Below are 25,000 nucleotides of genomic sequence, written 5' to 3'. Positions count from 1 at the left end.
GTGTTTAATAAAGAAAACAAAAGGGAGGGCTGCAAACTCTTGGCAACAACCAAAGGTAGAATCACAGGACATACATATATGGGGTAGCATCTTGTCATCCAAATAATGGAAAATAATGGACTTGCGGAGAACAGGTATAGTGTTGGGAGGAGTGTCAGGTTATATATGGATACTTCATCTCAATCAACTCAACACTGATTTTCTTGGACCTAGAGATCTTTCCCATGGACCCCCCATGAATTCGATTCATGTCCAATACCTGTCAGTACGTTTGTATACAGAGTTGACAAGCACAAAAACCAAATAAGTAGACTCATTAACTGTATAGTAATAGTATATCGTAGTTTGAACTCAACTTATTCAAACGACTAGCACTGCCACAAACAGAAGGCCGTTTAGGGGTGTTTTGTATGTAAGAAGCATTTATACTTGTAAGTGTTTTTTTTAGAAGTGTTTCTATTTGAAAATGGGTTTGTAATTCAGAAGTTCGTATAAACATTTTTTGCCAAACGCTATCAAACACATTTTTGGTCATGACGACCATTTTTACCATTTTAGAAACACCCTTAAATAGGGTGAGAGAGAGTGTTGGAGGTTGTGTTACTGGAGAGGATGCCATTTCATTCAAATATATACAGCAACAACAAATCTGGCGAAGTTTGCTTCTTCTTGATGCCAGAACATATCAAGTGGAGACAATTCTGCTGTCTAATCAAACATGTGGGAAAGTCTGGAAACTATTGACATACAGCTCCTGCCTAATTTCCTTGGGAATGGTAGTCTCACCATTATTTCAATTCATCAATAGGCTTCTGCTCTTGTTTGCATGCATAAAAACAAACAATTCACATTGCATGCCCAAACAATTTCGAATCGCATGTTGCTTGTTTGTCTTCACCAAATATCAAATCGAACTCGGGACATACGCTTATTATGAAAGGAAAATTAATAATAATTCAAACAATTGAAAAATTATTGGATGTACGGATCACATGACAAATATTTGAAGTAGTAAAAAAATGCAAAAAAAAGTGTGACATTGTGAGTTGGGTCAGTATGACTTGGACTTGTAAACCAACTTGATCCAAGCCCATTGGGTTAACCGAAATGACAAATCTTAAAGTGCTGAAATATATATATATATCTTCAGGTGGAGCTCTGCTTTGTTTTCGTCGTAAATAAATTCTTCTAAACTTGAACACAACTTTTGTTTTGGTCGTCTGATGAGTTGGGGTGGGGGTACCCCCACCCGTGAGAAGCTGGCGGGGTGGTGAGGTTTAGCTACTTTCTTTTATTTCTATTTTTAAATCTTAGTTCAATTAAAAGTAAACCCTAGGGTAGGACGTGTTTTTGTTTTGGTCGTAGGAAGAGGACGTGTTGAGAATACATGGTATGCAAGAGAGCCCTGATAAAAAGTAGGTCTTGCTTGCACATGAATCTACTCTCTTTTTCCCTTTAGGCCCCCCCCTACACACACACATGCAATAAAAGTTAATATTCCTCACCAAAGCTGGCATCACAGAGGGAATCACCTTCTCTCTTTATTGGGGCTTGGGGTGGTGGATTGGTGGGGGCGTAGGCGGGTGCGGGTGTCACTCGCTGTGGCCGGCTTAAGCCAAGTGTAGCCTTGCCAGCGCTTTTAAAGTTTGTCATATCTTGCCAACGAGGTATAGTTCAGTATAAAATGTCATTGCCTTGTAGACCATGGTGGTCTCAGGTTCGAACCTCCATGTCACCTTAGAGTGATTCCAGCAGCCTATCCTTTGCCCGAGCAAGAGGAGGCATATGCCCAAAAAGGGTTTCCAGCGGACAAATGCTGCCAAGACTGTTGGTGGGCTCCACAAACTTGGGCTGGCCCAAATGCAAGAATAGCCTGAGCTGTTGCCTGGATTCTGCTGATGTCAGCAATAGAACAAATTTTTTAAAAATAGAAAAAAGTCTATAAAAATACTTAAAAAGTTCAAAAAATTTTTTAAAAATAAATACTTCATATTCTTTACTTCTCACACCAAAACTCTATACAAATTCATCTCCTCATATCTCATATAAATAGTGGTTGCCATGACAATGGATGGAAACACCACAAGCCTTTTGCAAGGGCTATCACTATTCATGTGAATAGTAACAGCCTTTGCTTTTGCTATGGCAAATGGGTGGAAGTGCTCCTAATAGTATGTGAGAAACCCCCCTCCCCTTATAGTATTAAAAAAATATATTGTCATCTGTTAATTAAAGTAACCATGATTAACTATTTTCAATTACTTAATGCCATATTTATGAGAAAATTATTTCATACATCCATTATCACTTAAAATAAATCTTTCATCTTCTCCGTTGCATTGCTCCTCCAGCTTATTGCTTACGAACAAAGTTTTTTTCTTTTCATGGACAATTGATAAGACAAGATCAACGAAAGTCATTTATAATTTCCAGCCTGCTTAAGTAGGACAAAGATGGGAGTGGAATGACACAACCATGGTAACAAATAATGGACAACAACATCCTTCTTATAATCCTTATGGTGAAACAGAAAGTAGCTACACCACCAGAAAATAAAAAGTAGTTAAAGGTGGTCTTTTTTTCCTTTAATACATGCGATACTGGGAGCTTTTCACACACTACCAATGTGTCATGAGGATTTGAACTTGAGAACATTAGTCTGCAAATTAAAGTTCCCTTCGGTTGAAGAAAAAAAGAGTCTCATATCATATGGAATAGATTACTGCCTTTTCCTAGAACAATCGTATTCCTGGATATATTTCCCAAAACAACCCACCAACATTTTTTCCAGCAAAAAAAAAAAACCACCAATATTTTTCTCTACATGCATGCAAACACGTTGGCCCAACTTTTATCTTTCTCTGTCCCCAATACTTTAGCTTTAAAGCCCGCTTGCCTTTACCCAAAAGAAAAAAGAAAAAATCGTTGTTAATATATTAATTATTCTCAACGTACCTCCCTCTATATAAAGCCCATGCAATATAGCAGGAAGAGGCAACCAAAAACCATCGACTTACTAGTTATGGCAATGCAATTACGCTCTTTGCTCTTGTGTGTGCTGCTGCTTCTCCTTGGCTTTGCTTTGGCAGATACCAATGCTGCTGCCAGGATCCATACACCCGTTGTCTGTGCAAATCTCAGCAGGACCAATTTCGATACTCTTGTACCAGGCTTCGTATTTGGGGCTGCTACAGCATCTTACCAAGTCAGTGCATGCCTTCCGGGGGCTTAATTAATTGTGTTTCTTATGGTTACTTAATTAAGTTTCATTTGATTTCAATGTCAGATATCATTCTGTGTATATATCGTCTTATATTTGTATGTACATTTCAGGTAGAAGGTGCTGCAAACTTGGACGGTAGAGGACCAAGCATATGGGATACTTTCACCCACAAACATCCAGGTCTGTTGAATCAAACAATCAAATCTTTTTCTTTTGATGATCAGCTACTTCATTTCAAAACATACTATATGTACAGCTAATTCATTCGTTGCTTTTTTAATTTAAGCTTTCTACCTCAGTATCTCTGGTGTCATTCTTTTCCCTCTTATATTTGTTTTCTCCAAATCCTTACAGTAAATAAATATACGTTTTTCAATGTCTAAACCAGCCACCGGTACTCATGTTTTAACTGTTGTAAAAGTGCTCAATGGAAATTAATTTACAACTATCGCTTGTATCAAAACAAACCGAACTTTATATGCTCTAAATAATTAAAATTATATTTGGTAATTGCAGAAAAGATCGCTGATGGCAGCAATGGAGATGTTGCTATTGATCAATATCACCGCTATAAGGTATGAAAATCATATAATTTTACTATGTAGACCTTCTATATTAGAATTTGAAGGACAAACGACATTTATGATGAAATCCTTATATTTTGGCTTCTTTCTTATAATTGTGTTTATCTTTTGTGTCATTACAGGAAGATGTGGCAATTATGAAAGATATGGGGTTGGACTCGTATAGATTCTCTATCTCATGGTCCAGAGTGTTACCAAGTAAGTTGATCATTCGCATCCACATATTTTATTAGGACCAATCACTTTATAGTTTAACATGTTTTATATTCAATTTAATTTCTATTTCTCGATAGGTAATTGCTTATATTTTCTTGTTTTGTTTGAATTATTATTAGATGGAACAGTAAGTGGTGGAATTAACAAGAAAGGAATCGAATACTACAATAATCTCATCAATGAACTCCTACGCAATGGTGATACAACTATCAATCTTATATATCGTCCTAATATATAATAACAACAAATGCACTTATATTTAATCAAACTTTTAATTTTCTGTTACTGGTCATATGCTATATATAGGTATAGAGCCATTAGTGACACTCTTCCACTGGGATGTTCCCCAAACCTTAGAGGACGAATATGGTGGTTTCTTAAGCAATCGTATTGTGTAAGTGAACAACTTTTTTCCTTTATATAATATTGATCATTTAACTATATAACTACAACTATTATATAACAAATACATTTTGAAATGTGTACACACAGCAATGACTTTGAAGAATACGCAGAACTTTGTTTTAAGAAATTTGGTGATCGAGTGAAGCATTGGACCACACTTAATGAGCCATATACCTTTAGTAGCCATGGTTATGCAGACGGGATCCACGCACCAGGACGATGCTCTGCTTGGTATAACCAAACATGCTTTGGTGGAGATTCGGCTACTGAACCATATTTGGTGACACACAACCTACTCCTTGCTCATGCAGCCGCTGTAAAATTGTACAAGAAAAAATATCAGGTCTTTTAATTAGTTTTTTATTGTTGAAATATTGAGGCCTAATTGAGAATTTGATATGAGTTAGTAGTATTAAGTAACAACATAATTGTGAATATATATATTTATTTATTTATTTTTCTGACTCAAAATCAACAAAAAATATTTATCTTTCTCGTGTAGGCATATCAAAAAGGTGTGATAGGAATAACAGTGGTAACACCTTGGTTTGAGCCCGCTTCAGAGGCAAAGGAAGACATAAATGCTGCATTTCGAGCTTTGGATTTTATATATGGATGGTAAGTATACTATTATTTTATATATCAACTCATTTAAATACTTTATTTATGAATTATAATATCAGCTAGCTAGCTAATAGCACTTTATATAATATTATAAGTTTATGCTTAAAATTTTCATAGGTTTATGGACCCATTGACAAGAGGTGACTATCCGCAGAGCATGCGATCTCTTGTTGGAGAACGATTACCAAATTTCACAAAAAAAGAATCCAAGTCATTGAGTGGGTCATTTGATTATATTGGAGTAAACTACTATTCTGCTAGATATGCAAGCGCTTCTAAGAATTATTCTGGACGTCCAAGCTACTTAAATGATGTTAATGTTGATATAAAAAGTGAGTACAAATTAAAAACTTCAAGTAATTAATCATGTTTATAATGACTAGATCCTAATATTCATATTTATATATGTTGTCGCAGCTGAGCTTAATGGAGTTCCCATTGGTCCACAGGTACCCATCAAATTATTTGTTTAAGCTATTGGCATTTGGACAATTAATACCTATATATATACATATATATATATATATATATATATATTCCCAAAAGTCTCACTAATCTTCAAATGGGATTGCAGGCTGCTTCAAGCTGGTTATATTTTTACCCAAAAGGACTTTACGATCTTCTACGCTACACAAAGGAAAAGTATAATGATCCAATCATATACATTACTGAGAATGGTAATTAATACTTTTGAGCATTAATTAATTGCATCATTAATGTTTCACATATATGTATAATGGTGTAAAATATAGTTAAGTGCTGTAAACTCTAAATTTAAAACTAAATGCACATTGCCAACATGAGGTAGCCAAGTGGCAAAAGGTCTTCACTTGCAGATCAGTAGTCTCATGCTCGAACCCCAAAACACCTTTGTAGTATGTGTGTGAGAGAGAAAGAAACCCCATATTTCTCTGTAGTTTAAACTATCGTTTATATTATAAATAAATAAATAAACTAAATGCACATTTCTTTTTTGGAGGAAAAAAAAATGTGTGCATAAGATACTTCATTATACTGCAGGTGTGGATGAATTCAATCAGCCCAATCCCAAATTATCACTTTTCCAACTCCTTGATGATAGCAATAGAATTTACTACTACTATCACCACCTTTGTTACCTCCAAGCAGCAATTAAGTAAGTGTTTGTCAACATTTTAATTAAGGCTATATATGTATGGAGCCTCTTTACATTTTGGTTATTTAATCACTAAATTGACCCAAATACATTCTTTTTATTTATTTTTCTTTTGTGTGTTTGCAGAGAGGGTGTTAAAGTGAAGGGGTACTTTGCATGGTCATTGCTAGACAATTTTGAATGGGACAATGGATATACTGTTCGGTTTGGTATCAACTATGTTGATTACGACAATGGACTGAAAAGACACTCAAAACACTCAGCGCACTGGTTCAAAAGTTTCCTCAAGAAATCTTCAAGGAAAACGAAAAAGATCCGAAGATGTGGGAACAACAATACTAGGGCTACCAAGTTTGTGTTTTAAATTTGAATCCATGTGGTGAATAAAGTACAACTCCTCCTCCATAGAGTCGTTGTTCAAGTTGTTTTTCAAGTTTTAACTTTATGTTTGGCTCTTTCTGAGTCGGAATAAGTTGCAGCAACTCATTGTGAGTTAGTTGTCTCTCCTTATGAGTGTTTAGTTTTAATTTTACTTTACGTCATGTGCTTGGTTTATCAACGTTTGTTTGCTTTATGTGGTAGAGGTGCTTTGACCCTTCTCAGATGTGGTTGGAGGGATACCTTATGTCTAAATGTTGTTGATGTATCCTTCATGTGTTTGTATTAGTCCATTTGGTCAATGGCTTTATGGCTAAATTATGAATGCAATTCCTCTAAATAAAAAATTGTGAATAAAAATAAAAACTGAAATAAATGAATGTTCAGCCCCCACCAAAATATTTGCTACTTATACTAAGATATCTAGGAACCAATGGGATGTTAGTTGGATTGGATCAGGTTTGTAGTGTGCTCCCATGTGGTCTTGGGTTTAAGCCCCCATGGTACTCGTGTGTTGTGAAATTCTCCCTTCCTAACTTCAGGGGAAAAAACTAACTAAGACATCTAGTTTGATTTAAGTATAAATAAACTTGAACAAGATCCTTGTGGGCAAAAGAAAATGTTGAAGGTGCTTATTAGAGAAAACTTATGCTCTAAAGGGATAATATATATTTTAGAAAATTTTCTATAAATCCAAATTCCCCTTTAAGAGTTGGGTTTAATCTTCCTTTTTTAAATTTTATGATCTAATAATTTTTTTTCCTTTATGAAATTATTTTTATGCTCCAACTATGCCCCCAATGATTTAAATCGGGTAAGAGTTATTTATATCATAATAATTAGGTAATTAATATTGTTATTGACTTTGATTGCAATACATATAAAAGGGTAAGAAATTAATTTTAGACCAATAATTACTCTATTTGACGTTTAAATAAATATGAATATTTTTTTCTATCAATTTGAATTTGAAAAATCCTATAAATATGTTTTGTTGATAAAAAAAAAAATTATCATATAAACATGGTATGAGGCTATGTTATTCAAAAAATAAATAAATGGATTTTCTTCTTCTTTCTTCTTCATCTTATTCCTTAAGGAATCCTGAGAGTTGTTGAGGCCCAAAAAATCTCAAGCAAGGTTCGTGCATATTTTTAGGCCTAATTCATTATCCTGCTATAAAATGGACGTGGAGGCCCATCAAATACGACTACAAAGTGCCTAAACAAGCTTTGATATTCGCTCTATGCCAAACGAGACTACAATTTGGCACTTGGGGAGGTTATAATACAGGTTTACCTAGCCCACTGCTTCATCAAGCATTATCTAACACAGCTCTTAGCCACTGCAATACAACGTAGCCCAAGCATAAGCATGCAAATAATATGTCATGCTAGGTGACTCCTTTTAGTGCCAAACCACCAAAAAAACTTAAGTGAGCTTAAGCCACATACATGCATAGGACTTGCTAAGCGAGTTGTGGTATGGATAAGTACAAGGATCCACAAGGCCCATTAAAGGTTCAAAAGGTGGAGGTTTTAGGCTGCTTGGAAGCACCAAAACCCAAGCCCACTTCCTTAGAGCAAGTCCACCCCAAAAGGCAAAGGCAAGGCAAAGGCAAGGCAAGGTTTGACACTATTCATGTGAATAGTGTCATCCTCGCCTTTTTTGGTTCCACCCCAAATGGCAAGGGCAAGGGCAATTACTATTTATTTTAATTGATTATATATTTTTTATACTTAAACCATTAATTTTGGCATGAGAAATGAAAAAAATGAACTATGTATTTATATATATATAAATTCTGAAAATTTTGGTACTTTTTTCGATTTTTTATAAATTTTTTAGTTGTCGACGTCATTAAACCTGTGCAAGATTTGCCTTTGGGCCTGCCAGCTTGTGGCCCCATCAACCGCCTCGGTCTTGCCTTTGTACTGGAGCCAAAAGTGGGCCTAGGCCTCCTCGCCGGGCAAACCAGTAGCGCTGGAGATGCTCTTAAGCCCAACACATGAGTAAGTAAGAGAAAAATTTCAGCACCCTTTCGCTTGAGATCGAACCAGCCTTGCCTAATTCAAACTGATAAAATCCAGTTTACATAAATATCTAGTCTAACGAAAAAGATAAGCCTCAACCTTTTTGTTTGACCATCATCTTTACACATCTTTACCCCTATGAGCTTATGCAGGAAAAGAGAAATGAAGGTCAAGTTGGAGTGTTGCCTAATAATGAAGCTTTTACAAGGCCCAATTGCAGGAAGGCTTTAGGGCACCAAAATGTTTTGTCTCAATAAAAATGGATTCAGCTTATTTTAGGGAAATTTCATTGATTAAGACCATATTGGAAAAAGTGAAGGAAAGAAATGAGAAGACTTGGCCAAATGATAAGAAACCAACTAGGGTTTGTGGGGTAAAGAGGAGTTCCTAGTGCCTATAAAAGAAGGTCATTGGCTACCCAGCATGGGGGACTTAACTCAACCATAGCAATCGAGCGAGCATATTCTCTAACTGCTGGAAACATCAAGCTCAAGCACCTTCTTTTCCATCTCCTTCTTCTCTATCCTAAAAAATCAACACAAGTAGGAGCAAGCATATTCTCTCATTGCTTGAAGCACCAGATTCAAGCTCTGGTTCTTCCATCTTTTCATTCCCTATCTCAAAAAAGCCTATTCCAGATCTGAAACACTCATCCTCTCAAGCCAAACTAAAAGCATGGTTATCACCTTCTTGGTAAGAAAACGCATACATCGCAAGCCATCCTCTAGCTATTGGAAACACCCATAATTTCAAGTCTTAATCTTTTCTTTTTACTCTTTTTGTCTTAGAACACATGCCAAGTAATAAATGGTACCCAAAAATTTCTACAAGTCACCATCCTTAGATTCAAGCATCAGAGTTAACTTTCTCTATTCCAAGAAATCCATTCATGTTGTTGGAAGTATTCCAGAGTTGCCGAAAGATATAGTCTATCTACAATTCCAAGATTTTTCCTTTCCAGCTCTCTCTCTCTCTCTCTCTCTCTCTCTCTCTCTCTCTCTCTTTTGCTAAACTTATGGGCTTTTAGCTCTCACGCCATAAGCTTTTCATGCCAAGCCTAGCTGTATCTTGATTCACCAAAGCAAACTCTTATGCCAAGTCTGTACAATATCAATGCATCATCTCCAACTCTTTCCAGAGCCGCCGAAAGCCTATCCAAACAAGTAGCAACTGCTGGAATGCCTCTTCTAGCACCTGTTACATTATGTCTCAAGCAAAGACCTTTTAGTGCCTTCTCAAATCTATCGTCCAGCAAGGTCCTTACAGCGACTGCTATATCATTCTCATCAAAACTTGCAATGTACTAAGGACCCATTGAAAAAAAAAACCAAAGCATTCCTTAAGACTTCAACTCTTTCGAGATATTTTGGGGCTTGGTGCCGCAAACTCCTTACATGGGTGAAAGAGAGCTCAATCTACCTCTCAGCAATCTAATAATCTCATTGCAGCAAAAAAGACTCCAACAAGAGTTATTTCTTTGATTGGTGAAAATGAAATGGCCTCATACATATGTAAGAAATCTCACACAAATAGAGACCTACAAATGAGGTAAATAAACCCAATCAAATGCATACATACATGTTTACCTGTTTTAGATTTGTTCCTGTGATGGTAGGGTAAAGTTCCTCATTGTCTTGAAAATCATTTGTGGTCAACAAGTCAACTTTCTTTTGTGTATGAGTGTGCCACTACTAGCAATAAAATCCCTAGCAGACTTCTTTAAAAATGGATAACTTGCCCCAAGTTACTGATTTTAAACAAGCGATTGTGAATTTGGGTGAGGAAATATCTCCAAAGTAAGTTCTTTTCTTGCCTCAGACTGGTGAGGACTTCACAATTTTTCACAGTACAAAACTAGTAGTTCTGGCTAGAATAAATAACAAGAAAGTAAACTGTTTGCAGAATCGCTTTTACAAGACTCGAAATGGAAGGACCAACTCTAAAAATGGACAAAGGAGCATTGACTTCAATTTCTGCCTGGATAGCTATTTTTGATCCGAATCAATTGATGTATCCGTGCTGGATTGGACCATCAACACATTCAATTAAGTTTCAGTTATAAATCAATACCAACATTCGAGTTTGGCAAAGCTTTAATCTATTTCAAGCCTTAGAAGACTTTTTGAACTGGCAAAATTGGAACCTCTTCAGTCTGGAAGGAGCATAAGTGATCGGATTTGATGATTACTAAGTCGAATCACATGTAGTACATGTTCGCTTGATCGGGCTCTCCATAAATTTGTTAAGGATTTTCATATTTGTAAAACCTGAACTCTGCTTGTTTTGGCTTATGCTGAACCAAATTTTGTAATAAGAGAAATCTCGCTTTGTATGACTATTTCTCTAAAACTGAACTGAATTTAAAGACTCCGAATTCTAGCTTGACTTGCTTGTTGTGGCTCAATGAGCTTTGGTTGCTTCAATGTTTTGAACGTTTTTTGAGATCAAGTGATCATTTTGAGTTTTTATTTTTTGATTGATTTTTTGGCTTTTGATCTGTTCACCTTCTCTCATATTTATAGAAAATCCTAGAGTTGGATTTCTAATCTTTTAATAATGAGCGGCAGATTTTCTAAAAACATGATCTTTTATTTTAAATGTCAAAGAAAATGAGATTTTTATCTATTCTGGCAGACAAACCATCAACAATCAGTTCTTTATAGTGATCACTTCTCTATTTTTTGAAAGAAAAACCTAATCCTTTTTTAACTTTTAACTACTTTGTAAGAATTCAATCTGTCATGATGATTAGTTTGCTTTTTCTGATGAACAACTCCCTGCTCCCTACTTTATCTCTTTAGAAAAATGTAGTTTGCTTATCTCTTTAAAATGATGCATGTTTTGATGCAGATTTATATAAAAAGGGATTTTGACCTTCTTTTGACTGAAAAGATTGGAGATATCTTCATGTTTAATACCTACCTTCATTAACTCCCTATCAACCTTCTTGTGATAGTTAAAATTGCTGACTTTTTAATGTCAGGTAGTCACGTGGGTTTGCTTCAATTTTGGGCTATTCTCTTTTTCATTTAATCACGCCAAGCCCAGGTTGAGTTTTCTCTGTTTCCAAAGCCCAAGTTAATTCTCGTGGGCTGACAGGTCCTGGACTGGGCTTTCTCAATTTTTGGGCTCTTGATTCCAATTAAACGGAAAAGTTCAAACTACTTGGATTCTAAGATTGCTTTGTCGTTCTGGGCCTCCAGCGCTGGGCTGGGTGTGCAGAATTTTGGCCCAAACAATACCTTGCCATAAGGTTAACACACACACACACACACAAAAACATATGATATACATACCTATGAAAGAGGTATAGAGGAAGTATAATTATCTATGGACGAGGTATACATATATATATGTTAATTATCTATAGATGAGGTATATATATGAATATTAATTTCCTATGGCTGATAAATTTGAATTTATCAAAGAAAACTTGGACCCAATATATAGGACCTCTACGTCACCAATAGGTAAAGTTGGAAACTATGTATCTCTAATATATGTAAAGACTTATCCAACTCCATACAACCATGATTGTTATACTTCAATGTGAATAAATGATAAAGAACTCTATACCAACCGTATAGATTGAATAACTCATACCTATAAGATAGGTATGCAGCCAATTAGGAAAGAAAAAAAAAACCATATGAATCCTTCTAGTGCTTTAGGGTTATGGTTTCATATCTACATTCCATATCTAAAAGCAAAAAGTTTTGAATTCATGAAGCACAAATGCAAAAACATAATTTTAGGGATGTGTATGCTTAAATTTTCCATTTCTAACTAACAATCTCCTTTTATTGAGAGATTTCTCAAATAATTTTATTTAAGGGACATCCTTTAGGGTCTACTACAATTTTTTTTTTCAACAATCCAACCCAACTTCTTCTTTTTTTTTTTTAATGAAGAAAAGGGGAGAAAACCCCTAAACACCAACACAACAACTAACTAGAACTAGTAAGACGAGCCTTATTGCAAAAAAGTCTACATTCATAGATCATCATTGCAAAAAATTAGATAAATCGAAACCGTTTTGACATCTAATTGTGTCCTACAAAATCAATGAAAATGGTATTTCAAAAAAATACTAAAATTTCAATAATTTAATTGAGTGATCAAATGATATCGGATTCAAGTGATTTTTTGTAGAGATGGTCTTTGAATGAATATCTACAAAATATACGTTTGGATTAGTGAAATACAATGTAAAGTGGGGCCTACAAGTGTGTCCCTCAACTAAAGCTATATGTTCTAACTAATGGCATATAATGTAATTTCATTCCCTATAATGGACATAAGAAGAATTTACATAGCCACGCGTTTAGCTTGGTGGACTGCAATGGACAAGGAAAATTAGTGTCATGTATTCATTACATCACATCTAAATTGAACTTATCTAGCAAATGATCCATTAGAGTAGTGGTTTGGAACAATTGTTCCCCCAAGAAAGGTCCTAAGTTCGAGTCCTAACATCTGTTTAGTGTGTATGGAGTTTAGTATGTTAGCGCCTCTCTTAATAGGAAATGTCTTTAAAAAATAATATTGGACCTATCTAAGAACCCCTATATTTTTCTTCAAAAGAAAACTAATGTTCCTTACATAATTTCATGTGTACAAATCATACATAGACTTTAGCTTATGTACGTTTCAATGTCAACACTAAAACTCCTTACGTCACATGGTTTACACTTGCTGCAATCTGTAATTATAAAATTATATTCTAGAACTTGAAATCTGGAATAGATTTTATATAACAAAATATAGAATTGGTTTTTAGAATTCAAAACCCATCCATGATTTGATTGCGCGTGTGTGTGCCAAACATACCCTAAATACAGAGGCTCATAATCCTATTTCTTTTCTCATAAAGTTAGATTAATTTAGAATAAATTATCGGTTGTATTTAAAAAATATATATATAACAGCGTTACTTCCTCTGAAAATTTGGCCTAACCCAGGGCTTAGCCAGTCACAGGTCACAAGCCTAAATTTTGGGCCCCGAAGCCCAATATGATCCAACCCAGTTAACAGCACCTGTGATGGGGCCCACAAACAAAAAGGCCAGTACCCCCTCTATCAAACCTAAAATCCAATACCATCCAATTGCAGCGTCTTCTTCCCTGGCCACCCATAAACATGGCTCTACGTATGTCCGTACAGTTCCCGATAACCTCAGCCTTCCTGTTATCCGCAAAAGCCGGTCACGTTAACTCATCCGTACGGTTGAAACCGCCATGTGCCTGTAACCATTCAGTTTCCCAGTTCCAGCCCAGACGGCCCCTAACAGACACGAGGAGCAAGCAATCGCTTCTCAAAGCCGTTGACGAAAGCCAAGCAAATTCCGAGTCCGGGCCCGAATCGGTGAGCACCCAGCAGAAAGAATCGGCGGGAGATGGAGAATCGGCGGCGAGTCAACCCGTCGAGTTGAGCGAGTTGGGGAAGGAGATCAAGGAGGCTATGCAGAAGAGGAAGGAGGAGAAAGAGGGAGACTTTCTGAGCGGAGTGGCGGATGAGGTTAGGGAGATCGAGTGGCCTGCGTTCGCGAAGGTGTTGGGGACCACTGGTGTGGTGCTTGGCGTCATTGCTGGCTCCAGCGTCGTTTTGCTTACTGTCAATGCCGTTTTGGCTGAGTTTTCCGACCGAGTTTTTGCCGGCAAAGGGGTTCAGGATTTTTTCAGCTGAGAGTCTGAGATAGGATAATGTTCGGTGCAAACCCGGCCCAGCCCAGCCCAGCCCATCTGCTATGCTAATTGAAGAGTGAAACTGTACATGATAATGTAATGCAGGGTCATATAACTCATTTTCTTTGTGAAATTTCACTCTTTGGTCAATACACTATTTGAAATCAATACTCAATAGCGTTCATTGTATATTCAAAATTTATGGTTTTTTCCCCTTAATTCTTACTAATGAAAGACAAGCATAACTAAATAGGCTTACAAATACAATCATAATTCAGTGCAGTTCTGCTACCCTGATCAACCAAGACCCAAAATCTCTAGCACCTGGTTTAACTTTAAAACACACCTCATTTAACAAGTTCAAGACAACAAAAGAAAGGTGGTGGAAGAGCATCAGGAACAGGAGCCTTATCATTCATTCACTTCCGCTGGCAGGGCCGACCAGGACTCCTTGAGCAGTCCCTTCTTTCCGAGCACTATCGTCCTTCTCCTCACCCTGTTCCTTCCGTATCTTGATCTTGTACTTGGCCTCAAAATCAGAAATTTCCTTTTTCTTCTTTTCCAATGCCTCATTCAGCCTAGCAATAACCTCCTCGATCCCCTCTTTGTTGCGCTGCACGGCAGGCAGGACCTCCTTGATTGTTCTCTCCACCAGCACACCTCCGATCATCCGGTAGCATCGCCTGGATGGATCAAGGGGCTGGATGGCACTGATGACCAAGGAGTGCTCGCTTGCTTCCATCTCTAGCTCAGTGATTTTCGAGTAAATTTGGTTGAGTTCTGACCTCATAGCAGCAAACTTATTTGCAACTGCTTGCTCATTTACATATTCCTTTTGATCTCCTTCAGCTTTACTACTGGCCATGATTGTCTACAATGATATAACAACAGTATTCAAGAGTATGAGGAATCCACATAGTCAACAGTATTTAGACCACTGCAAAAAAGGCTTAGATATTGCATGTGGTAGAAAACTGGAAAACATACTTCAGATTCCCACAATGTAATCTTCTTCTTTTAAAAGAAACAAAAACAAAATATTGCAGCTGCATCTACCATAAATGATGATGCATTTCATACATGTGCTCCTCAAGTAATGAAAACTGACTTGATTTACTTTACAGATTTTTTTATAAGACAGAATATTGCAACTAAGGAACCATTTTTCAATATGACAGACCACAAACAAGTATATTTTGATACGAGATTCCAAATGCAACTATAGTTTGTGCGACTGTCCACAACACAACTATGGATGCAAACGACTGCATCCCAGCAGGGAAGTTCACTTTGTTGATTCGTCTATGTCTAGCATGCTTGCACTCTATATGCACATACATACAATCTGTTGTCAACTTGTCAGAAGCTCCTTGACAATGCTGCTTTTCCAAATGTTTAATCCTAATAAGGCAGCAACATGGGGTAGCAATTAAATGAAAAGAAAAAGTTGAAAGTAATTAATTCATACTTGTCATCCCATAACTCGTCTATGTACAGTATGCTTGGACTACATATACACACACGTAGAATCTGTTGTTAGCAACTCCTTCACCATATGGTTTTTCCAAAATGTTTAATCTCAAGGCAACAATATGTCCTTTAATGAGATTCTCTATAATGTTTGATATGTTAAGCCAGACACCTCGCGGCCTTCGAATATCTTATCCATGAATCACTTAAATACAAATTTGAGTCTTCAAATGAGTCTCTTTATAACCCTAAAGTACCTTGAACTGGAATTTAAAGTTCTACATAATAAACAAACAAAAAAAAAGTTCTAAAAGTAATTTATTCAACTGAACTGGCTAACAAATAGTTATTTATGAAAACCTAAAAGCTTCAAAACTACTTATCTATTTCTAAATCTCTACTCTATAAAAATGAAGTTGGTGAGGAAAACATGTTGAAAGTTAAAACTACATAGTCGCTTCGGAGAATAAGTTTCCTCCCACTGTCCTTTAATTTTTCTTCAACAGGCTAGCCATCTCTTCATATTCAAAAGTAAAATTAACACTAATGAAATATGATTTCCGTTTTCGAATTGTGTATTCAACCTAAGATATACTGTAATTGGTTGTCTACACTTAAAATATCTTTACATGGTTCAAGAACTCAGAGAAAATTTTATGAGATTGGTTCCTAAGTATTTTATTCAAGAGGTTACTAGATGATACCAGAATTCACATACAACGACTCTCCTCAGTACCAAATCTCAATAATTATATTTAGTGCAATGAAATATTAATCTGTTTTGTTTTCGCTCTGCTTCATGCAGTTTCAGGAACCTCAAATTCAAAATCGAAGCTCTAATCCAATACAACAAGAAAAGCTTTGAGCTATACCCAAACACTCCCTTTCCTCATTACTCAGATCACGGCAACACAAACCTTCACATATAAAGTTTGCCTCTTTTTTGGGGGGGTTCAATTAGACCTAACCAGTCATCACTTCTGATTAACTTTACTAAAAAATCAAAGGAATTGAAAACCCTACGATCTTACATCAAAAGAGAAGATACATTTAGTCTGAAAGTCAAACGGAGAAGATGAAAGCAAAGCAACAACCCATGGGAAAGAAAGCGTACCTGACTGGTGTCGCGAGGCGATAAACTCTTGATAAGAGTGGGGGAGACGGTGGCTCTGTAAACTATAGAGAGTGGCAGCGAGGCGACTGACGAAGGAGAGGTTTAGCTAAGTACTTCGCTTCGTTGTTTTTTTTTTCATCCTTAAAATTCGGTTTTTTATAAATCGTATAATGAGACCTCCTTCGTTTGCACCCAACAATAAGGGCAAAATAAGGAGAAATTATACAATAGTATGGTACTACCACGCAAGACTGACATGCAGAAGACGCACCAATCGCATAATGACATGTGGCGGGACTGTTTTTTAAGAGAGAGAATGTTAACATCCAGATTTAATAGTAACAACGTTAGTAACCAACTTTCTTTTTTGTTTTCTGTTTTTGTTTTAAGAAATAAAATACAAACCCTAAAACATAATTACTTCTATCGAAATCTGCACCACCGTCAGTAACCAACTTTCAAGCGCCACTATTCTGAAAAAAAGGAAGACTTTTGCAGCCTTTTTGTTTTGGTCAAGCTCAAAGCTATGGATAGAGGTAAACAACTATCCTCTATTTTGCAGCCTTTTTGTTTTGGTCAAGCTCAAAGCTATGGATAGAGGTAAACAACTATCCTCTATCTGTGTTATGCAATATAATTTTTTTTCGATTACTGTAGTTTTTATTTTTCTATTGCTGTAATTTTTTTTTCACCATCGCTACACTTTTTTTGGTTCGATTGTGCACTTTTTTTTTTTCACTATTGTCTGCATTTTTTTGTCAATTGTTGCAGTTATGTTGTTCCTCTCTTTTTTAATTTTTTTAAATATATATTTATTATTATTATCTCTATGTTTGATAAGATGATGTTGTGGCCAGTATTCATTGATGTTGAAAGTGATGAAGAAAACGTAAGAGAAAAAGATCCAATGATTGTTAACCGTGTAGAAAATATTGATGAAGATTTGCTTGGAAGGGTTGTATCCACTGAAGAGAAAGCTTATAATCTCTACAACAATTATGCTACGAGAGTTGAATTTAGTGTTCGGAGGGGACAAAAGAGATACAATACAAAAAAAGTTCTGCAGCAATTTAGTTATCTTTGTTCAAAAGAAGGTTTTCGACTAGATAGTGATCCTTTGGAATTGAGCAAGGTTAGCAAATTAGAGACAACAACGGGTTGCGAAGCTAGCATTCGATTTGCATTCCAGGATGAAGATGATACGTGGAAAGTTTCTCATTTTGTTCCTGAGCATAACCATGAACTTGCTAAGCCAGAGGAGAGGCAATTTTTGAGATCAAATAGAAAAGTTTCAGATTCAAATTTGGGTGTCATTAAAACAATGGTGGGTGCAGGAATAAGGACCACAAATACATATTCTTATTTAGCAGAAGAAGTTGGAGGGTCTCAAAATGTTGGTTTTACAAAAAGAGATTGCTACAATGTTGTGAACAAGGAGAAAATGGCCATGATTGAAGCAGGGGATGCTCAAAGCTTGATGAACCTTTTCAAGCGCAAACAAGCTGAAGATCCTATGTTCTTTTACACAGTTCAAGTTGATCAAGAAAACCGAATGACAAACTTTTTTTGGAGAGATGGAAGGTCATGAATTGACTATGACTGTTTTGGAGATGTGGTAGTATTTGATACTACTTATCAAACTAATAGGTATAACATGATATGTGCTCCTTTTGTCGGCGTCAACCACCATTGGAAAAATGTGCTATTCGGTTGTGCTTTCTTATTGGATGAGAAAACTGATTCATTTATTTGGTTATTTGAGACATTTTTAGAATCAATGGGAGGTCAAAAACCAAAAACTATTTTTACTGATCAATGTCAGGCAATGGCAAATGGCATTCAAAACGTTTTTCCTGGGGTATGTCATCGTTTATGATCGTGGCACATATCTCAAAATGCTGCAAGAAATTTGGGAAGTCATTACGGTAATCAAGAGTTTAACCATATGTTCAATAAGTGTCTTCAAGGATATTGTGAGACAGAATTGGAATTTCAGTCTATCTGGGATGATTTATTGGCAAAATTCAACCTTACAGGCAACCCATGGTTGATGACACTATATAATCTTCGTGCAAAATGGTGTCTAGTATTTAGCCGGCATATTTTTACTGCAAGGATAAAATCTTCACAAAGAAGTGAGAGCACAAACAATGTTTTTCATCAAATGTCTACTAAGACAATGAGTCTTACTCAATTTGTGCAGCACTATGATAAACAAACGGAAAAAATGCGTTCAAGTGAATTAGAAGAGTCTTTTCGTTGCAATCAAGGACTCCCTTCTAGAATTGCCAAAAGCAGTGGAATTTTGAATCATGTTGTTATTGTCTACACAAGGAAAATATTTAAATTATTTGAAAAGGAGTTTGTAGATAGTTTGGCAGTAATGATGCATGAGGTTGGAAGTGATGGTACAATTCACTCATTTGAACTTAATGAAGAGGGTCACAACAGAGTTTACCTAGTCCAACTAAATTCATTCAATCGCACTATTTCATGTAGTTGCAAAATGTTTGAGTCCATGGGTTTATTGTGTCGTCATGCTCTAAGGGTACTAAATGTCAAATGTTGGAGTCAGATACCAGAGCAATATATATTGAAGCGATGGACAAAAGATGCCAAAAAAGAATTTGAGGCAAATGAGCATGGTGAATTATTACAGGTAAATGGTAAATCATCGGTCACATTGCGACGAAATGCTTTGATGCGAACAACTTATGATGTATTGAGTAAGGTAGTAGAGACAGAAGCTACTACTAGAATTGCTATGAAAAAATTGAGAGAGATGGAAGAATTGATTGAAAAAGAAATGATAAAGTCGAAAGGGGAAGTTAATCAAAAAACTTCTGATAACGTTGTTGATTGTAATGCAAGTGGTTGCACATTTGATGAAACACCAGTACTGAATCCCCCGTGTGTAAGGCCAAAAGGTATAAGCAATGCCAGATTAAAAAGCGCTATGGAGAAACGAAGAAAAAGGACATCAAAAGATACTGTTTCATCAAGTATGAAAGTTTCATGTCTTGTTTTATTGTTTACGATCTCTTATTATTAATTTATACTCATCAGTAATGCTTATTATTACAAATTGTTTTTGTAGGGAAAACCAAGCAATCAAGCAAGATAGGTCATCCATATAGCTCAGCTCATACACCACTCAGTTCAAATTTTCTTAATCCAGTCAGTGTACCAATGAGTACAAATATTAGTAATCATGTATGTTTTTAAGACATTTAATTCTCTTTTTTCTTCTTCTATAAATTCAACTAATTGTATAATCTTACCACTGTTATATAGGTCTACCCAACTATGAGATTGTTACCTACCGAAGGTCATGCAAATTTGCCTCAACCTAATTTGTCCTTTACAAGCATGCTACAAAGTACTAATTTCATGGCACTTTTGAATAAGGTATTCATTGAATCAGGATGGTTTATCTATAGCTTATGCCTATTTTGAAATATTTGACATGAAGCTATATATAATGCAGGATTCACATTCAAACGCTCATGAGCAATAACATAATCCATAGAACTAATGTCTCCTTAAGGTATTGTCTAAGACTAAAATAATTATAATTATTTTCGGTTACTTTTGACTTATCTACTTATTTAACTAAACTTGATGTATAATTTTGGGTGCAGATGCAAGAATTGTATAATTTTGGGTGCAGATGCAAGAATCGTTTACGCTTGGAAATCGTTACTTATTTTGATTCAAACTTGATGTACTTCATGGTCATTGTTTGTTACTGTCGTTACTTTTTTTATTTCAAACTCGATGTACTTCATGGTCATCATTTGTTAATGGACTATATTATCATGTTTTTCTTCTACCACCTTTTCTTTTTTTAGTTGGAAGAAACATTGAGATTACAAAGCAATGATTATTTTATCTTATTCTTACGGAATTTCTCGTAGAGAATTGTTGTAAGCATATAAATTGAACAGTGGACCAATTTCACCAATGAGAAGAAGTAGCACAACACTAAGAAAGCACAAGGCCAAAAAATTATAAAATTATTGAATAATTACCAATAACTTTTTAAAATGAATGAAATTTTCATTAAACATAAATTTTAGTCGGTACAAAGTACAAACAAATGACAAGAAGCACATGTCATTATACAACAACCCAAACTAAACAAATAGCTATTTCAATCTAGGCACCAGAAAACGAAACTAAAGAAATCCAATCCAAATCATAGTTGTCTTCCATTCTTGCAATAAACTGCCAGAAAAACTTGAACCCGTAGAAACAAGCTCAAAGAGATGTACCATCCATCTCTTTCCCAACCCTGATCATGGTTCCTGCTCTGTCCTTGCTCGGCATCTTCCAAATCTCTGTCTTGATGACGGTCTCTATCCAAGAAATGATCTCTTACTTGATCATAATCACGTTCACGGTCATACCCTCTATCCCTTTCTTGATCAACCCCTCTCATGATCTCTATCTCTATCCCAATTCCTGCCCTCTCAACATTCCGTCCAAAACCTTCTCTGTCTCTACCAAAACCCAATCTTCCACCACTAGTCCACACTTCATTTACTCTGATAACTCTTCCATCAACAGTCTAATTCAAAGCTCAACAATATCACTCAAGATTTTAAGAAAACAAACCGATCACAGACACCATAACTACATAAATGTTAAAGTATAAACTTAAATAAATAAAACATACCCTGCCATCCATCTCATTGATGGCATGAATTGCAGACCGAGGGTTCCTGAAAGTAACAAAGCCATAGCATTTTCCTCTGGTCGAAGCATCATTGATAATCTGTAAATTGAAGAATTGAAGAAGCTTGAACTCCCACAACATTCCTTCTCCTTCCATGGAATCCAAATGTAATGAAAGGAAATAAAGTGAAAACAAAGTTCAACAATTACCTTCAGGGGAGGACATATGCCAAAAAATTAAAATCCAAAGTTCTCACCCCACCAATAATATATACTCAAATTGAAAGGTAAAACAAATAGCAAAAGAACAGAGCAATAAGTATTATCCATTAATAACATACCCAAATCGAATGAACTTCTACACCCCAGAAATTAAGAAATAAAATCAACATGTATTAATTGCAACAAGAAAATGGAAGAATGCTACAAAAAACCTAAATCAAACCCCTTCCATCTCACAACTTAAAACACAACCAAAACCCCAAAAGTGAAGCAAATCATGCCCAAAAAAAAAAAAAGAACAAAAAATTGCAGTAAGATTCAGATTTGACAAAAATTGAAGAAACTTAAACAAGAAATTGTAGTCAGATTCAGATTTGACAAAGAAAAGCCAAAAAGTATTAAACCCCAAATCGGAATTAAAGAAGATGCCAAAAATTATTTAACAAGAAAAAGAAAGAAGAGCACACAGGAGAGAGAGACAGAGAAAGTTCGGTCATGGGTAGGATTTGTAGCCTGAGGATGAGATCTTGCGTCGTCTTTTTCCAAACGGTTGTGGGAATTCACTGCATGTAATGGTATTGCAGAAATCAAATTTTAAAAAAAACCTGCAGAAAATCGAAATGATTAAAAAAACACAACTTCGTAAGTCGGGAAAGAAAAAACATGAAGCAATCGGCAAAATATAAAAAACCTGCAACAATCGAATAGTATGGCTGCACCAGTCTTCCTTCTTCTAAAAACAATCTTCCTTCTTCTCGAAATGGAAAATAACAACATAGTTTTATGGCTGCACCATTCTTCCTTCTTCTCAGAACGGTGGTTGATTTCGATAGAAGTAATTATGTTTTAGGGTTTGTATTTTATTTCTTAAAACAAAAACAGAAAACAAAAAAGAAAGTTGGTTACTAACGGTGTTACTATTAAATCTGGATGTTAACATTCTCTCTCTTAAAAAACAGTCCCGCCACATGTCATTATGCAATTGCATACTACCACCTGTCTGCCACGTGGTAGTACCGTACTATTGTATAATTTCTCCAAAATAAGGTCTCTATCTAAGGCCATCCCCAACGGAAGGGGCTCTATAAACGATGAAATCTTAGGGGCTTTAAAGAAATCACTTTCATAATGAGAGACTCTATATTCATGGCGGGCTCTATATTTTTTTTATGATGTATTTTGATTTACATGGTCTTTTTTTTGGTTAATTATTTTACTTTAATGTTTGTTTATGTTATGTTTTTTTTTTTTGTGAACATTTCAACCCAAAAAATTCAAAATTTGGACAAGATTTAGAATAATTGGCTTAGCATGCTGTTTGTTTATTTTACACAGCTTTTTCAACATTGGTTTAGCATGCTGTTGACAAAAGAAATAATTGGCAAGTCCCCTTATACAATTGCAAGGCAGGTGAGAAAACATAAAAAGGTAGGTTGCAGCTTTTTTAATTGGTAGGACCTGTTAGCTACTATTCCGATTGGGCTTCAAGTTTTAGAGCCCCAAATTTGCACCATTGGTGATGCCTTTTTAAAGAAAGTTTGTATATATTAGAACCTTGTGGTGGTTGAGCCCCAAATAGAGCCCCCATTGGGGATGGCCTAATGAGTTTACATTTGGTGTAACATTAAAATATATTTTATAGTGTAATGTTAATTAAATAAAATTGGAAAAGAAAAAAAAAACCTCTATCCCAAATTTATCATGATTTTTTTTCCCCACTAATTTATATAGGTCATGTGCTCGATTCCCCTTCCAAGACCTAAAACAGGGTCCTTTTTGTATGTGTATATGGCCAAACGAGAGGTGTGGTCCACCCTAAACCCAGTAATTTATGTGCAACTTTCTCTCTCTTTTTAAATTTTTTTAAATATATAAGTGATAGTCTAAATTATTCTAAATTAATTTAATTTACAAAAAAAATGATTTGAACTTGACTATAATGGGGAGGACTCAACCCCTAACTAGCTGGCCTAATCCACATTTTTCCCTATCTATTTCTTTTACAGTGCGTTTGGATGAGGAAATTTAAAAGTACAAAGGATTTCATAAATGACATAAATTAATGTTCTAGAAATTATGAAGTTTCTTGTTTGGGTGACGAAATTTAACATTTATTTGTAAATTGATATGTTTTAAAAACTCAATCTCTCTTGGGATTTTAGAAATGACGACTTTTAGATAGAATTTAAAGTTGGGATTTATGATTTCCAAATTCTATATTTTTTCCCACGAGGAATTTCTAAATTTCTATGTTTTTTTATCCAAACCCGGGAATTGGTTCATATCAATTTAGAAATTCTGACTTCGGTCAAAATCCCAAGTTTATTTCCCTAATTTAAAAGCACAGTTAGAGATTTTTGTAGAAATGACACATGAACTTATGCCTCAGTTTCAATTTGTCATCTTAAAAAAAAAATTAAGAGAAATGTCATCTTAATTTTTCAAAATTCATGATTTGTCATATGACTTTAACACCATCCAATTTTCCATCAATTTTAAAGGTATTTTAGTCTTTTCATTTTCAAGGGTATTTAAAAAATGAACAAATTATTATTTTAAAAATAAATAAAAAAAGCTTATATGTAAAAATGGTCTTTGTGTTTAGAACCATTAGTCAATGTTGCTCATTTAGTTGAATTTGATGTTAAATAGACATAATGAACTTTTTTTGTCTTTTGAAAATGCATAAACCTTTTTGAAATTAATTAAAGAACTGAATTAATCTAAAAATATTAAAATTCATTAAAGTAAATCATAACATTAGAGAAATTTTAATGAAAAAACTAAAGTACCCTTAAAAATGGATGGAAAATTAGATAGTGTTAAAGTCAGATGACAAATTATGGATTTTGAAAAACTAAGATGACATTTCTCTTAGGGGGATGTATTCAATTTAGATTTTAAAAGAATTTAAAGAAGTTTAAAAGTTTAGGTGTATTCAATCATGATTTTATAGAAGTCTATACAATTATTTATGTATTCAATTCAGACTTTTTAAACTCCATTCAAATTTGGATGTATTTAATCACGACTTCAAAGATTTCATAAAAGTTCGAGTGTATTCAAAAACCCATTGCTTTTAAAAGAAATACAAAAAGTGGTGGATTTTGCTTGATTATAGATTAATTTTAGGCCATGAAAAATCTTTGCTTCCCTCAGAGATTTTGATAGATATATTATTTTTATTCTCAAGATATGATTTCACCACTTCTATTACCACCATCTTATCATGACT

At 35.1% G+C, this 25,000-nt stretch overlaps 6 protein-coding genes across 7 annotated transcripts; 4 read left to right on the top strand and 2 right to left on the bottom strand.

Annotated features, from left to right (window-relative positions):
- Positions 1-2,974: 2,974 nt before the first annotated feature.
- Positions 2,975-6,576, top strand: LOC103324051 (beta-glucosidase 12-like). The gene is made up of 13 exons (XM_008226087.2): positions 2,975-3,205; positions 3,334-3,403; positions 3,740-3,798; positions 3,930-4,005; positions 4,143-4,220; positions 4,330-4,417; positions 4,516-4,771; positions 4,931-5,046; positions 5,170-5,384; positions 5,470-5,501; positions 5,627-5,729; positions 6,073-6,187; positions 6,314-6,576. The coding sequence occupies exons 1-13, from the start codon at positions 2,975-2,977 to the stop codon at positions 6,549-6,551; spliced, it is 1,677 nt and encodes a 558-aa protein (XP_008224309.2). The 3' UTR covers positions 6,552-6,576.
- A 7,112-nt stretch (positions 6,577-13,688) lies between these two features.
- SECE1 (secE/sec61-gamma protein transport protein) lies at positions 13,689-14,450 on the top strand. The gene has a single exon (XM_008226089.3). The coding sequence runs from the start codon at positions 13,738-13,740 to the stop codon at positions 14,281-14,283; it is 546 nt and encodes a 181-aa protein (XP_008224311.2). The 5' UTR covers positions 13,689-13,737; the 3' UTR covers positions 14,284-14,450.
- PDF2 (prefoldin 2) lies at positions 14,440-17,042 on the bottom strand. 2 transcript variants are annotated; one of them, XM_089046773.1, is made up of 3 exons: positions 16,867-17,042; positions 15,625-15,683; positions 14,440-15,153 (listed from the first exon to the last, which is right to left on the bottom strand). In XM_089046773.1, exon 3 carries the CDS (start codon positions 15,145-15,147, stop codon positions 14,698-14,700), a length of 450 nt encoding a protein of 149 aa, XP_088902899.1. In that variant the 5' UTR covers positions 15,148-15,153; positions 15,625-15,683; positions 16,867-17,042; the 3' UTR covers positions 14,440-14,697. The 2 variants fall into 2 exon arrangements, with proteins under 2 accessions (XP_088902899.1, XP_008224310.2); XM_008226088.2 differs by lacking the exon at positions 15,625-15,683 and having other exon boundaries at positions 16,867-17,040.
- A 665-nt stretch (positions 17,043-17,707) lies between these two features.
- On the top strand, positions 17,708-18,454 carry LOC103329058 (protein FAR1-RELATED SEQUENCE 5-like). The gene has a single exon (XM_008231491.2). The coding sequence runs from the start codon at positions 17,708-17,710 to the stop codon at positions 18,452-18,454; it is 747 nt and encodes a 248-aa protein (XP_008229713.2).
- On the top strand, positions 18,452-20,669 carry LOC148919928 (protein FAR1-RELATED SEQUENCE 3-like). Its single transcript, XM_089046772.1, has 5 exons — positions 18,452-19,868; positions 19,964-20,079; positions 20,161-20,274; positions 20,354-20,413; positions 20,508-20,669. The coding sequence occupies exons 1-4, from the start codon at positions 18,812-18,814 to the stop codon at positions 20,381-20,383; spliced, it is 1,317 nt and encodes a 438-aa protein (XP_088902898.1). The 5' UTR covers positions 18,452-18,811; the 3' UTR covers positions 20,384-20,413; positions 20,508-20,669.
- A 231-nt stretch (positions 20,670-20,900) lies between these two features.
- On the bottom strand, positions 20,901-22,363 carry LOC103328963 (uncharacterized). Its single transcript, XM_008231390.3, has 2 exons — positions 21,545-22,363; positions 20,901-21,436 (listed from the first exon to the last, which is right to left on the bottom strand). Exons 1-2 carry the CDS (start codon positions 21,698-21,700, stop codon positions 21,065-21,067), a joined length of 528 nt encoding a protein of 175 aa, XP_008229612.2. The 5' UTR covers positions 21,701-22,363; the 3' UTR covers positions 20,901-21,064.
- Between the last annotated feature and the right edge of the window lie 2,637 nt (positions 22,364-25,000).

Source organism: Prunus mume, linkage group LG2, assembly GCF_029339155.1.
Source record: "Prunus mume cultivar Tortuosa linkage group LG2, ASM2933915v1, whole genome shotgun sequence".
Taxonomy (NCBI): domain Eukaryota; kingdom Viridiplantae; phylum Streptophyta; class Magnoliopsida; order Rosales; family Rosaceae; genus Prunus; species Prunus mume.
This window is presented reverse-complemented; position numbering and strand designations above follow the sequence as displayed.

What these genes read in the sequence shown, in the direction of transcription:
- LOC103324051 (XM_008226087.2), top strand. Translation starts at nt 2,975, where the DNA reads ATGCAATATAGCAGGAAGAGGCAACCAAAAACCATCGACTTACTAGTT. An exon ending in CTGCTACAGCATCTTACCAA is followed by an intron (nt 3,206 to 3,333) that starts GTCAGTGCATGC and finishes TGTACATTTCAG; the next exon opens with GTAGAAGGTGCTGCAAACTT. An exon ending in CAATGAACTCCTACGCAATG is followed by an intron (nt 4,221 to 4,329) that starts GTGATACAACTA and finishes TGCTATATATAG; the next exon opens with GTATAGAGCCATTAGTGACA.
- SECE1 (XM_008226089.3), top strand. Translation starts at nt 13,738, where the DNA reads ATGGCTCTACGTATGTCCGTACAGTTCCCGATAACCTCAGCCTTCCTG.
- PDF2 (XM_089046773.1), bottom strand. Translation starts at nt 15,147, where the DNA reads ATGGCCAGTAGTAAAGCTGAAGGAGATCAAAAGGAATATGTAAATGAG.
- LOC103329058 (XM_008231491.2), top strand. Translation starts at nt 17,708, where the DNA reads ATGATGTTGTGGCCAGTATTCATTGATGTTGAAAGTGATGAAGAAAAC.
- LOC148919928 (XM_089046772.1), top strand. Translation starts at nt 18,812, where the DNA reads ATGTTCAATAAGTGTCTTCAAGGATATTGTGAGACAGAATTGGAATTT. An exon ending in AAAAGATACTGTTTCATCAA is followed by an intron (nt 19,869 to 19,963) that starts GTATGAAAGTTT and finishes TTGTTTTTGTAG; the next exon opens with GGAAAACCAAGCAATCAAGC. An exon ending in GTACAAATATTAGTAATCAT is followed by an intron (nt 20,080 to 20,160) that starts GTATGTTTTTAA and finishes ACTGTTATATAG; the next exon opens with GTCTACCCAACTATGAGATT.
- LOC103328963 (XM_008231390.3), bottom strand. Translation starts at nt 21,700, where the DNA reads ATGGAAGGAGAAGGAATGTTGTGGGAGTTCAAGCTTCTTCAATTCTTC. An exon ending in TCAATGAGATGGATGGCAGG is followed by an intron (nt 21,437 to 21,544) that starts GTATGTTTTATT and finishes GCTTTGAATTAG; the next exon opens with ACTGTTGATGGAAGAGTTAT.